The sequence below is a fragment of the Scyliorhinus canicula genome, chromosome 4 (genome assembly GCF_902713615.1).
Source record: "Scyliorhinus canicula chromosome 4, sScyCan1.1, whole genome shotgun sequence".
NCBI lineage: Eukaryota > Metazoa > Chordata > Chondrichthyes > Carcharhiniformes > Scyliorhinidae > Scyliorhinus > Scyliorhinus canicula.
The window spans coordinates 101197154-101210668 of NC_052149.1; the positions used below are offsets into that span (position 1 = coordinate 101197154).

General features: G+C 48.8%; 1 protein-coding gene across 3 annotated transcripts in view; it reads right to left on the reverse strand.

Annotated features, from left to right (window-relative positions):
* The window catches only part of nos1apa (nitric oxide synthase 1 (neuronal) adaptor protein a), a 452025-nt gene that overhangs the window by 97076 nt on the left and 341434 nt on the right, over nucleotides 1-13515 (reverse strand). For all 3 annotated transcript variants that reach the window (XM_038794907.1, XM_038794908.1, XM_038794909.1), the window contains one exon: nucleotides 1716-1857. In XM_038794907.1, the coding sequence (XP_038650835.1) occupies nucleotides 1716-1857 (142 nt within the window). The remainder of the gene's footprint in view (nucleotides 1-1715; nucleotides 1858-13515) is intronic.

A 13515-nucleotide genomic window follows, 5' to 3' on the forward strand; every position in this document is an offset into this window, starting at 1 on the left:
CGAGGTTCTCCAGCACAACTGGCTTCCTGGATGGCACTCTGAGAGAAGATGGAACATGTAAGGGTGGGGGAGGTTTGAGGGATTTGAGGTTCCCGGGGTGGAAGCCCTGACTGATTGTTGGTCTCTCTCCTTCTCCAGTTCCTCACAGAGACCAAAATGGATGGTGCTGCCGGTCCCGCAGTGGATGCCCTCACTGTGCTGATGGCAACCCAGGCAGCTAGATGCTGAAGAAGGCATTGTGGTTTGGCAGTGAGTATGCTTTAAGGAGCCATCATTCAGCCACTTGTGGGCTTCAATTGGCACGAGCGAGGGATGGTGGCTTAAGGCCTTGCCCACCACTTGTTAAATCACGGTCAGATTGGGTTGGGCAAAAGGCTGCAAAAAAGGCATTTGTGAAATGTTATGTCCCTCCCTCCTCCCCCACAACCAAAGACATCCATAGGGCATCACAAACTTCTGCCCGATTTGGGAACATAGCCCGGAATGGAATAGGATAGGAGTTTTAGATTGGTTAGTGTTAATGGAGGATTGGAGGCTGGTCAAGAGAACACGAGAGTAGTGATGTCTGAAGATCACAAATGAAAGACTAACCGGGCAGCAGGTCGGATACTCTGCTCAAGGTAAGACAGGAAGATGAAGTTTAAACAACCAGAGTCAGAGGTCATTAGAAAATGGATTCACTAGTGTGGGGATGAAGCTTGTGGCTGGGGTCAAAGACAATGGCTGCTACTGGCCATTGGGACCTTTAAAGGTAAGCAGTAAAATAAAATGAAACACCAAGGGCGGAATTCTCCGCTCCCGGGAAAAATTGGGAGGGCCGTCGTGAACTCGGCCGAGTTTCACGACGGCCTCGGAGGCCGCTCCTCGCCCCCTATTCTCGCCTCCCGGCAGGGCTAGGAGCGGTGCTCCGTAACTCTCGGCCGCTGGGCGGCGCGCCGAGAGTGACACGACGGCGGCGCCTATGTGACGTCAGCTGCGCATGCGTAGGTTGGCCGGCTCCAACCCGCGCATGCGCGGCTGACGTCACGACGGCTGACAGCTCGAACCCACGCATGTGTGGTGGCTGTCTTTCCCCTCAGTCTTGCCACGTCTTGTGGAGCGGCGGAGGGGAAATATTGCGTCCGATTGAGACGCCGGCCCGACGATCGGTGGGCACCAATCGCGGGCCTGTCCCCTCCCGAGCACAGTCGTGGTGCTCATTCCCCACCAAGCCCCCTACAAGCCCCAAAACGGGCATCTCACGGCGATTTCACGACGGCAGCGACCAGGTGTGGTTGATGCCGTCGTGTAACGGTTGCGAACGGCAGGCCGCTCGGCCCATCCGGGTCGGAGAATCGCCGCTCGCTGTGAGAAACGGCGAGCGGCAATTCTTCCGAGCAGGGGGTGGGAGAATCGCGGGGGGGCGCCAGGGGGTCGTGAAATTAGTCGGGGAGCCTTCCCGCGATTCTCCCACCCGGCGTGGGGAGCGGAGAATCGTGCCCCAACTGTTCAGTGAGTGGGATGTTTAAATAATAAAATTGCAGATTTTCCATTTTAAAAAAAAGTATATATTTGCTGAAGTTTTTTTTGGCCAGCCAGCCTCACTGACCTGGGTCATGGGTTACCCTGGTTACCTATAGCCCAGCGGTTCATTATTTGTTTCTCTGGAAGAAAGATTAAAAAGATTATTCCCCCCATTATAGAATAAGTCACTGAACATAATTAAAATGTCATACCTGGGTCATTGCTGTTTTCAGCACTCTCTTCACTTTCGTGGTCCTCCTCTCCAGCCACATCTTGCTCAGTGTGTAGGAGACTCAGCTTGTGGCACACTTCAAAGGCTTGCCCTATGGTTCGCACTATCCTCATTGCTTGGCTCTGTGATGGAGAGTAAGAAGAGGGAGACTATTACCTCAGTGCAACTCAGTGAAATATAGTTGGCACTGTTACAATATTTAGCTGATAAACTTTCAGAATGGGCCAGTGATTGTGTAATATGGATCATCGTTTCATACGAATAAGAAATACAGAAGAATTATGTGCACAATGTGGACCATTCACAATGAAGGTTAATCCTTCTCCTTCCTTAACAGACCAACAACACTTCTCCATGAGGTTTATGGCTGTATCTCTAATGAAAAGTATTTGTTTACAACAGGCTCTTTGTGCTGTCTCCAGAAGTCACTCTGTAGAGAGGATATACTACTTATTTACTGAGGACTTCCATTTCTGTAGCAATTATCATTGGGCTGTAAAGTAATCCAGACATGTCACTCTGGCTTTGGTTTTGCAGTCTGAACAGGAGCAAAACCCTGAATGAGTAGAACTTTTGCACCAGGGTTAAGTTCTTGAGCTTCGACAAAGAGTCATCCAGACTCGAAACGTTAGCTCCCTTTTCTCTCCACACATGCTGTCAGACCATCTCAGATTGTCCAGTATTTTCTGCTCTTGTTTCAGATTCCAGCATCTGCAATAATTTGATTGTTAAGTTATTGATTGTTCTGCTCTGTTTATTCAACAGGAAAGCTTTGCAGCCATTGAATAGAAGAACACTCCACGTGAGCAGCAGGATAATACATTGTGTGCAGCACCAATGGTCAGAGATACCTGACCTGACCAAACAGTACCTCATCTGATCGCCCATGGGTGAATAGTGCTGGCAAAGTATGGGTCACAGGTGGTTTACAAATTGTTCACAGTTCCAGTGGATACTCCCCCCACCCACCGTCCTACCCTCTCTTCCGTCTGCCTCGGGATTCTCTACAGTGCCCTCCCTAAGTATTTCCTGCTGAGCACTGGCGGGTGACGAAGCATGCATGAGAGTTCTCCCTTGGGCAGAATATTTGGCGTTCCAGCCAGACAGTGTAAACAGAGTACTTGCTGCCTGACTGGAACCCACATGGCAGTTACCATTTTCTAATGAGGAGCTGCATTATAAATATCACATCAAACAATCAAACTACCGTTTATTTTTGCTAACAAGCTGCTAACGGTGCAAATCTCTTTCAATAATACTCCTCGGGCCTGGGTCCCAAAGGGCTTCCACCACAGTGGCAACGTTGAGTGTGTTCTCTGCCATTGCTTCGGTCTGCAGGAAATGGACATTTCCTCATTTCAGCCCCAGTTACTCAACTTTGCCGGGGGGCCACGTGCAGCTTTTGACCATTTAATGCCACAGAGGAATGAAGTTCAAAGTCTTCCACAATTTAAAAAAAAAAATGCTAGAACAACCTTTCATTCCAATGGACATGTAGTCACAATCTCAAACATAACCTGCTGACAATAAGGTTACTGTGCTTCGGTGAGTGATTACAAATTTCAACTCAGCCCTGGCCTCTGTTATAGACACACTGACAGTAATAGAGTGAATTGACCTGCAGCCATATTTCCAATTGATTAAGCATTTTCCCTAATTTTGTCCTTTCTTATTTCTACAATCACATGGTGGGAAATTAAACCAGTATTTAACGGTACCACTCTACTTCCAACTGTACCACTCTAGCTCGGACTGTACCACTCCAGCTCGGACTGTACCACTCTACCTCCCTTGGGGCTTTGAGAGTGCAATGTTCAAATTAGTCCACTAATATAGTCACAATCCATAACAACCCACGTTAACGCACACTTAAAAGTAATCACATGCATTCAGAGCTCATCCATCAGGTTTCGGGAACAGCAGGCCAGAATTGATAATCACGCAGGTAGCTCTTAGCTCTCCCCACAGCTGAGAAAATGAAAAACATTAATTTCAGGTTCTGCTTTCCATATGTCATGGTAGCAATAACAAATGGATTGATGTGAGTGTTTGCACACCAGGTAGCCCTTTGTTACAGAGCAAACGCAAATGCTAATGCAGAGTCCACTGTTCAGGGTATCTCCCTTTTCATACCCATTTCCCCTTCTTCAAACCCCTCTCCCCTTCACCCCATCTCCCCTTCTTCTAAACCCCCGTCTTCCCCTTCATACACACCTTCTCTCCTTTAAACCAACCAACCCTCCCATCTCCCCCTTCATAACTAATCTTGTTCCCACAACAAATGCACAGATCGAATCACTGAAAGACAAACATATTATATAATGGGCATAATTTTACGCCCATCCCCACCCAGGCCGATTCTCAGGCAGAGGGGGTGGGGAGCATAATTTTTTTTATTTTTAAAATATATAATTTTAACAATTTTCGAGAGGAAAAACAACAAAGTAAATAACACCCACCCAACCAACAACCACACCCAGCCAATGTGGCTTACATACACAATTACCCAATCCCCCTTTCCTACTAACTATTTCCCACCTCATCCAACCCCCATGCCTCCCTCTTTCCATGGATTCCATGGGTGTGGGGGATCCATCCATTGCATGGATGGATCCCCCACACCCCCTCCACCCAACCGGGATCCCAGATGCCCAAACCCAGACGCATTTTCACAGAGGGACAGATAGGACCTAGGGCAGGAAACCCAAACATTCCTGCATTAAGATCTTTAAATGGCCACTTTTTAGCCATTTAAGGACCTTTTGCCGCCAAGCCTCAATTTTTAAGCTGGTGAGCGTGGGTCAGAGCGGGGTGGGAAATAGGAAGAACCAATTCTCTGTCTCAGACGGGAAGGGTTGTCATGGGAGGGGCTGTGCCTCAATCTGAAGGCCCCTTGAGATTTGGGGTGCCCTCCCTGGTCGGCCCCCGATGCCACAATCACCCCCTCCCAACCTTCCAGGATATCCTGCTCTGAGACCCTTGTGACTTACTTAAAAAATTTAAAAAATAAATAAATTTAGAATACCCAATTCATTTTTTCCAATTAAGGGGCAATTTAGCGTGGCCAATCCACCTAGCCTGCACATCTTTGGGTTGTGGGGGTGAAACCCACACAAACACAGGGAGAATTTTCAAACTCCACACGGTCAGTGACCCAGAGCTGGGACCTCGGCGCCGTGAGGCAGCAATGGTAACCACTGCACCACCGTGCTGCTGTCCTTGTGACTTACTTTAATAAAGATCCTGGGACTTAGTTCCAGACAGAATGCTGCAGTACCTCTTTTGACCACTCCAGCGCTGTACCTGCACAGATTGGAGAACCTTTGGGTAATCAGATTGGCTGACTACTCTCATAGGAGGGATTTCCTTCCAAGGGCTGATGAAAGTCCCAACCACTGCATATCAGAGTTTAATTGAGCGTGATATGGCAGTGGGCCTCTGAGAAGCGGTGGGGCAAGTTATGCGCTGACTCTCAGAATGGTAAATGCCAGCCACTCAACATCCTGAAAAGTCTGCCCAATATATATGCATACATACTCAAACACATTCATGCATACCCAAAAATATATATATATATGGCATATATTTATGTTTCAAAATCAGTAACCCAAATATGTTCAACGTGAGTGTAATCTGACGCCTGCTAATTGACTGTATAAAGAAAACAATTCAGCTGCAAAAATCATTTTAATTTAGTGTTTAATGATACAAATAGGAACATTTGCTTATGCACAAAAGCAGCCCAGCATGCATCCAATATCTATGCCCTGCATTAAAAATAGACATTTTCCTGCATATGTCTGTGCGTGCACAAATACCAGCCCACACTCCGACAATGTGGATCAACACACTGCACCCCAGGGCAAAAGCACACCCGTAGCTTTTTAAAAAAAAAGGTGTGTATGAAAATTACATTTCGGCAAAATTGGAACGGCAAGGAAATATAATCTATAAAATTCATTTACTTTTAAAATGTTGTTGACACAGCGAAAAATATACTTTGATGAGACACTGAAAACTGAAATGCTACGAATGTGGTATTCAGAATTGGAACATTTAATCCAATTAACTGAAAGCTTTTCAATGATGAAAATTATGAAACAAATATCCATCAATAGCATGATTATGTAGGGTATGTGTCTGCCAAACTTCTGCTTGTACAACAACAATCCTAATTTCCATTAAAATTGTGCCTTTAACCTAGAATAATAATACAAAACGCTTCACAGAACAACAATGAGATAAAAGTGGATGTTGAGCCAAAAAAGAGAGGGTGACTAAAAGCTTGGTCAAAAGGTGTTTGAAAAGAAAATTTCAAAAGGCAGAGAGGTCAATAAGTTGAAGGTGGACTTGCGAGGTCCTGCAGAAAACCTCCTATTGAATTATCTGCAGAGTTACCAAGTATGTGGCCACTATTTTTTACATCTTCCCTTCGAGGATTTGCTGGGTGTACAGTCCTGCAGACCCTAGTCTGTAGGAAGTTCTCTTGTAGCTCACAGGCAAGTGCAAGCTCATATGAGTGAGACTGTTGGATCATGGAGGACATCCCAGGCAAGCCCAATATCCTGTCCTCACTCAATGTCCAGAGAAGCATATTTCTGGCTGAGGTTAGCAACTAGACCGTGAAACTCTCACTGACCTTCTGCACTCATTAGTCCCAGGTATCTGAGGCCAATTGCACTATGGACGGGGACTAAAGCTGGAAACCTCACTGATTCTACGGCTCCATTTCCACATCAGGGAATGGATGAATCCACTGGATCGTTAGAATTTCTATGACACACGCTAAAATATGGTTGGACGAGGGGAGCAGCACGCGGCGTAGTGGTTAGCACTGGAACTATGGCTCTGAGGATCCGGATTCGAATCCCGATCCTGGGTCAGTGTCCGTGTGGAGTTGATTGAATTATGGAGTGCACAGTAGAATTTCAGAACTTGATAATAATATCTGAATTGACAAACAGCGAGAATGATAAAAATCACCCTCAACTTGACATAAGCTAGCATGTTGGCGGAGTGGTTAGTACAGTTGCCTCATGGCGCCTAGGACATGGGTTCGATCCCGGCCCTGGGATACTCTCCGTCTGGAGTTCGCACATTCTCCCCGTGTCTGCATGGGTCTTACCCCCACAACCCAAAAAGATGTGCAGGGGAGGTGGATTGGCCATGCTAAATTGCCCCTTAATTGGAAAAAAAAGTGGGTAATCTAAATTTTTTTATTTTATTTAAAAAAGCCTTGACATAAACTATTAGGAAGGTTAGATAGAGGCAACGTAGACCAAATGGCACAATTCTAAACAGTGTGCAGGAAGAGTGGGACCTGATGGTGTACGTGCATTGATATTGAAGTAATAGACCATACTGAGAGAGTAATTAGCAAAGCTTATGGGATCTTGAGCTTTATAAATAGACTCATTGAGTAAAAAGCTGGGAGATTATGCAGAACCTTTATAAAGCTCTGGTTAGGCCCACATGCCACAAGTTCCATCCTTCTCCTTGTCAACAGTCTCAGGCTGAGCTAGATTCTTCGCAAACCTGATGCCATATTCATGCCATTACTAACACTGCCTAGATCCACTGCTGTAGCACCACCCGATACAGCTCATCCACTGCTGAAACCCTCATCCATGCCATTATTACTTCTCAATGGCCTGGCCCTCCTCCCACATCCTACCCTCCCTACACGAGGTCATCCAAAACACTCTAGCCGGAGTTTTAACACCAGCACCTACAAGTTTCCCTCCAAGCCGCACACCATCCTGACTTGGAAATATATCGCTGTTCCTTCCCTGTCGTTAGATCAAAATCCTGGAACTCCCTTCCTAACACTGTGGGTGTATCTGCACCACACGATTGTGGCGGTTCAAGAAGGTGGCTCACCACCATCCTCTCAAGGGCAATTAGGGATGGGCAATAAATGCTGCTCTAGCCAGTCACTCTCGTGTCCTGTTGACGATTATCGGAGAAAAAAAACTCACACCCCTGTCCTTCTTCACCTGATTGAACAACACCTCAATTTAAAAATTGTCAGCTTTGTTCTCAAATAGCTCCAGAGCCTTGACTCTCTATAATCTTCTCAGCCCTACAACCCCAAACATATCTCTCCGTCCCCTAATTCCAGCTTCTTGACTTTTCCCCAGATTTTAATTACTCCACAATTGGTGGTCGTGCCTTCAGTTACCCAGGTCCTAAGTTCTGGAATAATCACCTACTCCTCTCTGCCTCCCTACTTCACTTTCCTCACCTAAGACACTCCCGAAAAGCTACCTCTTTGACCAAGCTTTTGATCATCAGACCTAAAATCTCTTTTTTTTTAAAAATAATTTTTATTGAAAAATTTTGAATTTATACAACAATAACGCACCATAGTAAAATACCAAAAATAACAATAATATTAACAATCATAAACATTCGCCCCACCCCCATGCACAACACAGCATTTTAACAACAACGCAAATTAACACAATATAAAGTTACAGAATAGACACTACAATGAGGAAGACCCCCCCCCCCCCCCCCGCGTTGCTGCTGCTATTGACCAAGATACCTATCTTTGCGCCAGGAAGTCCAGAAAAGGCTGCCATCGTTTATAGAACCCTTGTATTGATCCTCTCAGGGCAAATTTGACCCTTTCCAGTTTTATAAATCCCGCCATGTCACTGATCCAGGTCTCCACACTTGGAGGCCTTGCATCCTTCCACTGTAGCAGAATCCTTCGACGGGCTATGAGAGACGCAAAGGCCAGGACACCGGCCTCTTTTGCCTCCTGCACTCCCGGCTCTACCGCAACTCCAAAAATCGCGAGTCCCCACCCTGGTTTGACCCTGGATCCAACCACCCTCGACACCGTCCCCGCCACCCCCTTCCAGAATTCTTCCAGTGCTGGGCATGCCCAGAACATATGGGCATGGTTCACTGGACTCCCCGAACATCTGGTGCACCTATCCTCACACCCAAAGAACCTACTCATCCTAGTCCCGGACATGTGGGCTCGGTGCAGCACCTTAAATTGGATGAGACTAAGCCTCGCACATGAGGAGGAAGAGTTGACTCTCTCCAAGGCATCCGCCCAAGTCCCGTCCTCTATCTGCTCCCCGAGTTCCTCCTCCCATTTAGCCTTCAGCTCCTCCACTGACGACTCCTCCACCTCCTGCATTACCGTATAGATGTCAGACACCTTCCCCTCTCCGACCCACACCCCCGAAAGCACTCTGTCCATCGTCCCCTGCGAGGGCAGCAAAGGGAATCCCTCTACCTGTCGCCTAGCAAACGCCTTTACCTGCAAGTATCTGAACATGTTCCCTTGGGGAAGGCCAAATTTATCTTCCAGTTCCCCCAGGCCCGCAAACCTCCCGCCAATAAACAGGTCCCTCAATTTGCTGATGCCCGCCCTCTGCCACCCCCTAAATCCCCCATCCTTGTTCCCCGGGATGAATCGATGGTTGCCACCCAGTGGAGCCTCCATCGAGCCCCCTGTTTCCCCCCTATGCCGCCTCCACTGACCCCAGATTCTTAGGGTCGCCGCCACCACCGGGCTCGTGGTAAACCTCTTAGGGGAGAGTGGCAACGGCGCCGTTACCATGGCACCCATCGTACCTCTACATGACGCCATCTCCATTCTTTTCCACGCCGCCCCTCCCCCCTCCATCACCCATTTATGCACCATTGACACATTGGCCGCCCAATAGTACCCCAGAAGGTTGGGCAGCGCCAGCCCGCCTCTATCCCTCCCTCGCTCCAGGAACACCCTCTTCACTCTCGGAGTCCCATGCGCCCACACAAAGCTCAGAATACTGCTAGTCACTCTCCTAAAGAAGGCCCTGGGGATAAAGATGGGCAGGCACTGAAAGAGGAACAAGAACCTCGGAAGCACCGTCATTTTGACGGACTGTACCCTCCCCGCCAACGATAATGGCAGCATGTCCCACCTCTTGAACTCCTCCTCCATCTGATCTACAAGTCTGGTGAAATTATGCTTGTGAAGAGTCCCCCAGTCCCTGGCCACCTGCACCCCCAGGTATCTAAAGCTCTCCCCTGCCCGCCTAAGCGGGAGCCTACCAATTCCTTCCACCTGGTCTCCAGGGTGCACCACAAACACCTCACTCTTGCCTAAATTTAATTTATAACCTGAAAAGGTCCCAAACTCAGCTAGCAACTCCATCACCCCAGCATCCCTCCCACCTGGTCCGCCACATACAGTAACAGGTCATCGGCATACAACGACACCCTATGTTCCTCTCCACCTCGCACCAAGCCTCTCCACCTCTCTGAATCCCTCAACGCCATCGCCAGCGGCTCGATTGCCAGTGCAAACAACAAGGGGGACAGGGGGCAACCCTGCCTGGTCCCTCGGTAAAGCCGGAAGTACTCCGACCTACTCCTATTCGTGGCCACGCACGCCATCGGGGCCTTGACCTAAAATCTCTTTATGCGGCACAGTGCCATATTTCTTTCGCTGGTAAAGCATCTCGGGAAGTTTTACAACGTCAAAGGTGCGATATAAACATCAGTTGTTGCTGTAATAAGTGTCTAACCAGAAGCCACGTGCCTCTGGGCTGTCCCAGAGGTAAGGGCTGTCCTATCAGTTTACTCATTATTACCTCAAGCCCCTGCATAACCGCCCTCTGCTCAGTGCCTGCCCAGGTATCATCACGGAGGTCACAGTGTCAGTGTAACCAGATTGCTGACAGGACTTCAGAGCGCATAATCTGGTAAACCTACTGAGGTGAATATAAATCAGTTCAAGCTGGTAAGCATGTTTTGAGCAGAGAGAAAAATAATTTGACCCTCCTATTTCTAGCTATTATGTAGATGTGCAAATGCAGCACTAACTTGAATGATATAGCGGGGCCGCTGTTCAGGGGCAGTGAGAGTTTGCACACCAAGACAAAAAAGATCAAAAGGTAAACTGAAGTGCTAGTGTGGACGGCATGGAGGCGAGACATCATCAAACATTGATGTAACTGTGATGGACTATGGACTTCAGTTGGAATACAATTAGAACACATTTTTGGAAACTATTTGTGTAACAGATGTGGGGGCATTTATTTCTTCTGGTAAGACACTGGTTTATGATTGTTTGAAATTCCACTGTTGACAATCATTAAAATAAAACCAGTGGTGACAATGTTAATAGTAGACCAAGGAGATGACTTATATTCTGGGACAGGAGTGGGAGTAAGAAGAAAACAATTTATTAACCAGACTCTTAGGGTTTATACGTTTAACGGTCCACAACATAAAAGAATTCTAACCTCATCTTCCTCATAAATTTTTATTTTTCCATTCCTCAACTGCTGAAGATTTCTTCAGGCATGTTTCATATTAATAGAAAGAAAAAAAATTGCATTTATATATTGTCTTTCATAATTTCAGGATATCCTATGGCATTTCATAGCTAATTGATCACTTTGAAATGTAGTCACTGTTGTGATGTAAAGAAATGTGGCTATCAATTCAGACCCAGTAGAGTATCATACACAACAATGAGATAAATAACTTACAGTTAATAAAAGGTTCCAGCTGAAGGATAAATGTTGGAGAGGACACTGGGGAGAATTGCCTTTCCCTTCTTTGAACAATTCTACAGATATTTTACATCTACCCGAGGGCAGACCCCTCTGACAGTGCAGCGATCCCTCGGTACTACCCCTCTGACAGTGCAGCACTCCCTCAGTACTGCCAATCCGACAGTGCAGCACTCCCTCACTACTGCCACTCTGACAGTGCAGCACTCCCTCAGTACTGCCCTTTCGACAGTGCAGCACTCCCTCAGTACTGCCAATCCGACAGTGCAGCACCCCCTCACTACTGCCCCTCTGACAGTGCAGCGCTCCCTTGGTACTGCCCGTTTGACAGTGCAGCACTCCCTCAGTACTGCCAATCCGACAGTGCAGCACCCCCTCACTACTGCCCCTCTGACAGTGCAGCGCTCCCTTGGTACTGCCCCTTTGACAGTGCAGCACTCCCTCAGTACTGCCAATCCGACAGTGCAGCACTCCCTCACTACTGCCCCTCTGACAGTGCAGCACTCCCTCAGTACTGCCAATCCGACAGTGCAGCACCCCCTCACTACTGCCCCTCTGACAGTGCAGCGCTCCCTTGGTACTGCCCCTCTAACAGTGCAGCGCTCCCTCAGTACTGCATATCTGACAGTGCAGCGATCCCTCAGTACTGCCCCCCAGACAGTGCAGCGCTCCCTCAGTACTGCCAATCCGACAGTGCAACACTCCCTCAGTACTGCTCCTCCGACTGTTCAGCGCTCCCTCGGTACTGTCCCTCCGACAGTGCAGCACTCTCTCAGTACTGTCCCTCCGACAGTGCAGCACTCTCTCAGTACTGTCCCTCCAACAGTGCAGCACTCTCTCAGTACTGTCCCTTCAACAGTGCAGCACTCTCTCAGTACTGTCCCTCCAACAGTGCAGCACTCTCTCAGTAATGCACCTCCGACAGTGCAGTACTGCTCCTCTGACAGTGCCGAACTCCCCCAGTACTGCCCTTCCGACAGTGCAGCACTCCCTCAGTACTGCCCATCTGACAATGCTGCACTCCCTCAGTACTGCCGCTCTGACAGTGCAGCACTCCCTCAGTACTGCCCATCTGACAATGCTGCACTCCCTCAGTACTGCCGCTCTGACAGTGCAGCACTCCCTCAGTACTGCCCCTCCGACAGTGCAGTACTTCCTCAGTACTGCCGATCCGACAGTGCAACACTCCCTGACTACTGCTCCTCGGATAGTGCAGCACTCGCTCAGTACTGGCCCTCTGACAGTGCAGCGCTCCCTCAGTACTGCCCATCTGACAATGCTGCACTCCCTCAGTACTGCCCATCTGACAATGCTGCACTCCCTCAATACTGCCCCTCCGACAGTGCAGCGCTCCCTCAGTACTGCTCCGCCGACAGTGCAGTACTTCCTCAGTACTGCCGATCCGACAGTGCAGCACCCCCTCACTACTGTCTCTCTGACAGTGCAGCACTCCCTCAGTACTGCCAATCCGACAGTGCAACACTCCCTCAGTACTGCCCCTCTAACAGTGCAGCGCTCCCTCAGTACTGCATATCTGACAGTGCAGCACTCCCTCACTACTGCCCCTCTGACAGTGCAGCGCTCCCTCACTACTGCCCCTCTGACAGTGCAGCAGTCCCTCAGTACTCTCCCTCCGACAGTGCAGCGCTCCCTCACGACTGACCCTCTGACAGTGGTGCGCTCCCTCAGTACTGCCCCTATGACAGTGCAGCACTCCCTCAGTACTGCCCCCCAGACAGTGCAGCGCTCCCTCAGTACTGCTCCTCCGACAGTGCAGTACTTCCTCAGTACTGCCGATCCGACAGCGCAGCACCCCCTCACTACTGTCTCTCTGACAGTGCAGCACTCCCTCAGTACTGCACATCTGACAGTGCAGCACTCCCTCACTACTGTCTCTCTGACAGTGCAGCACTCCCTCAGTACTGCACATCTGACAGTGCAGCACTCCCTCACTACTGTCTCTCTGACAGTGCAGCACTCCCTCAGTACTGCCAATCCGACAGTGCAACACTCCCTCAGTACTGCCCCTCTAACAGTGCAGCGCTCCCTCAGTACTGCATATCTGACAGTGCAGCACTCCCTCACTACTGCCCCTCTGACAGTGCAGCACTCCCTCAGTACTGCATATCTGACAGTGCAGCACTCCCTCACTACTGCCCCTCTGACAGTGCAGCGCTCCCTCACTACTGCCCCTCTGACAGTGCAGCAGTCCCTCAGTACTGTCCCTCCGACAGTGCAGCGCTCCCTCACGAC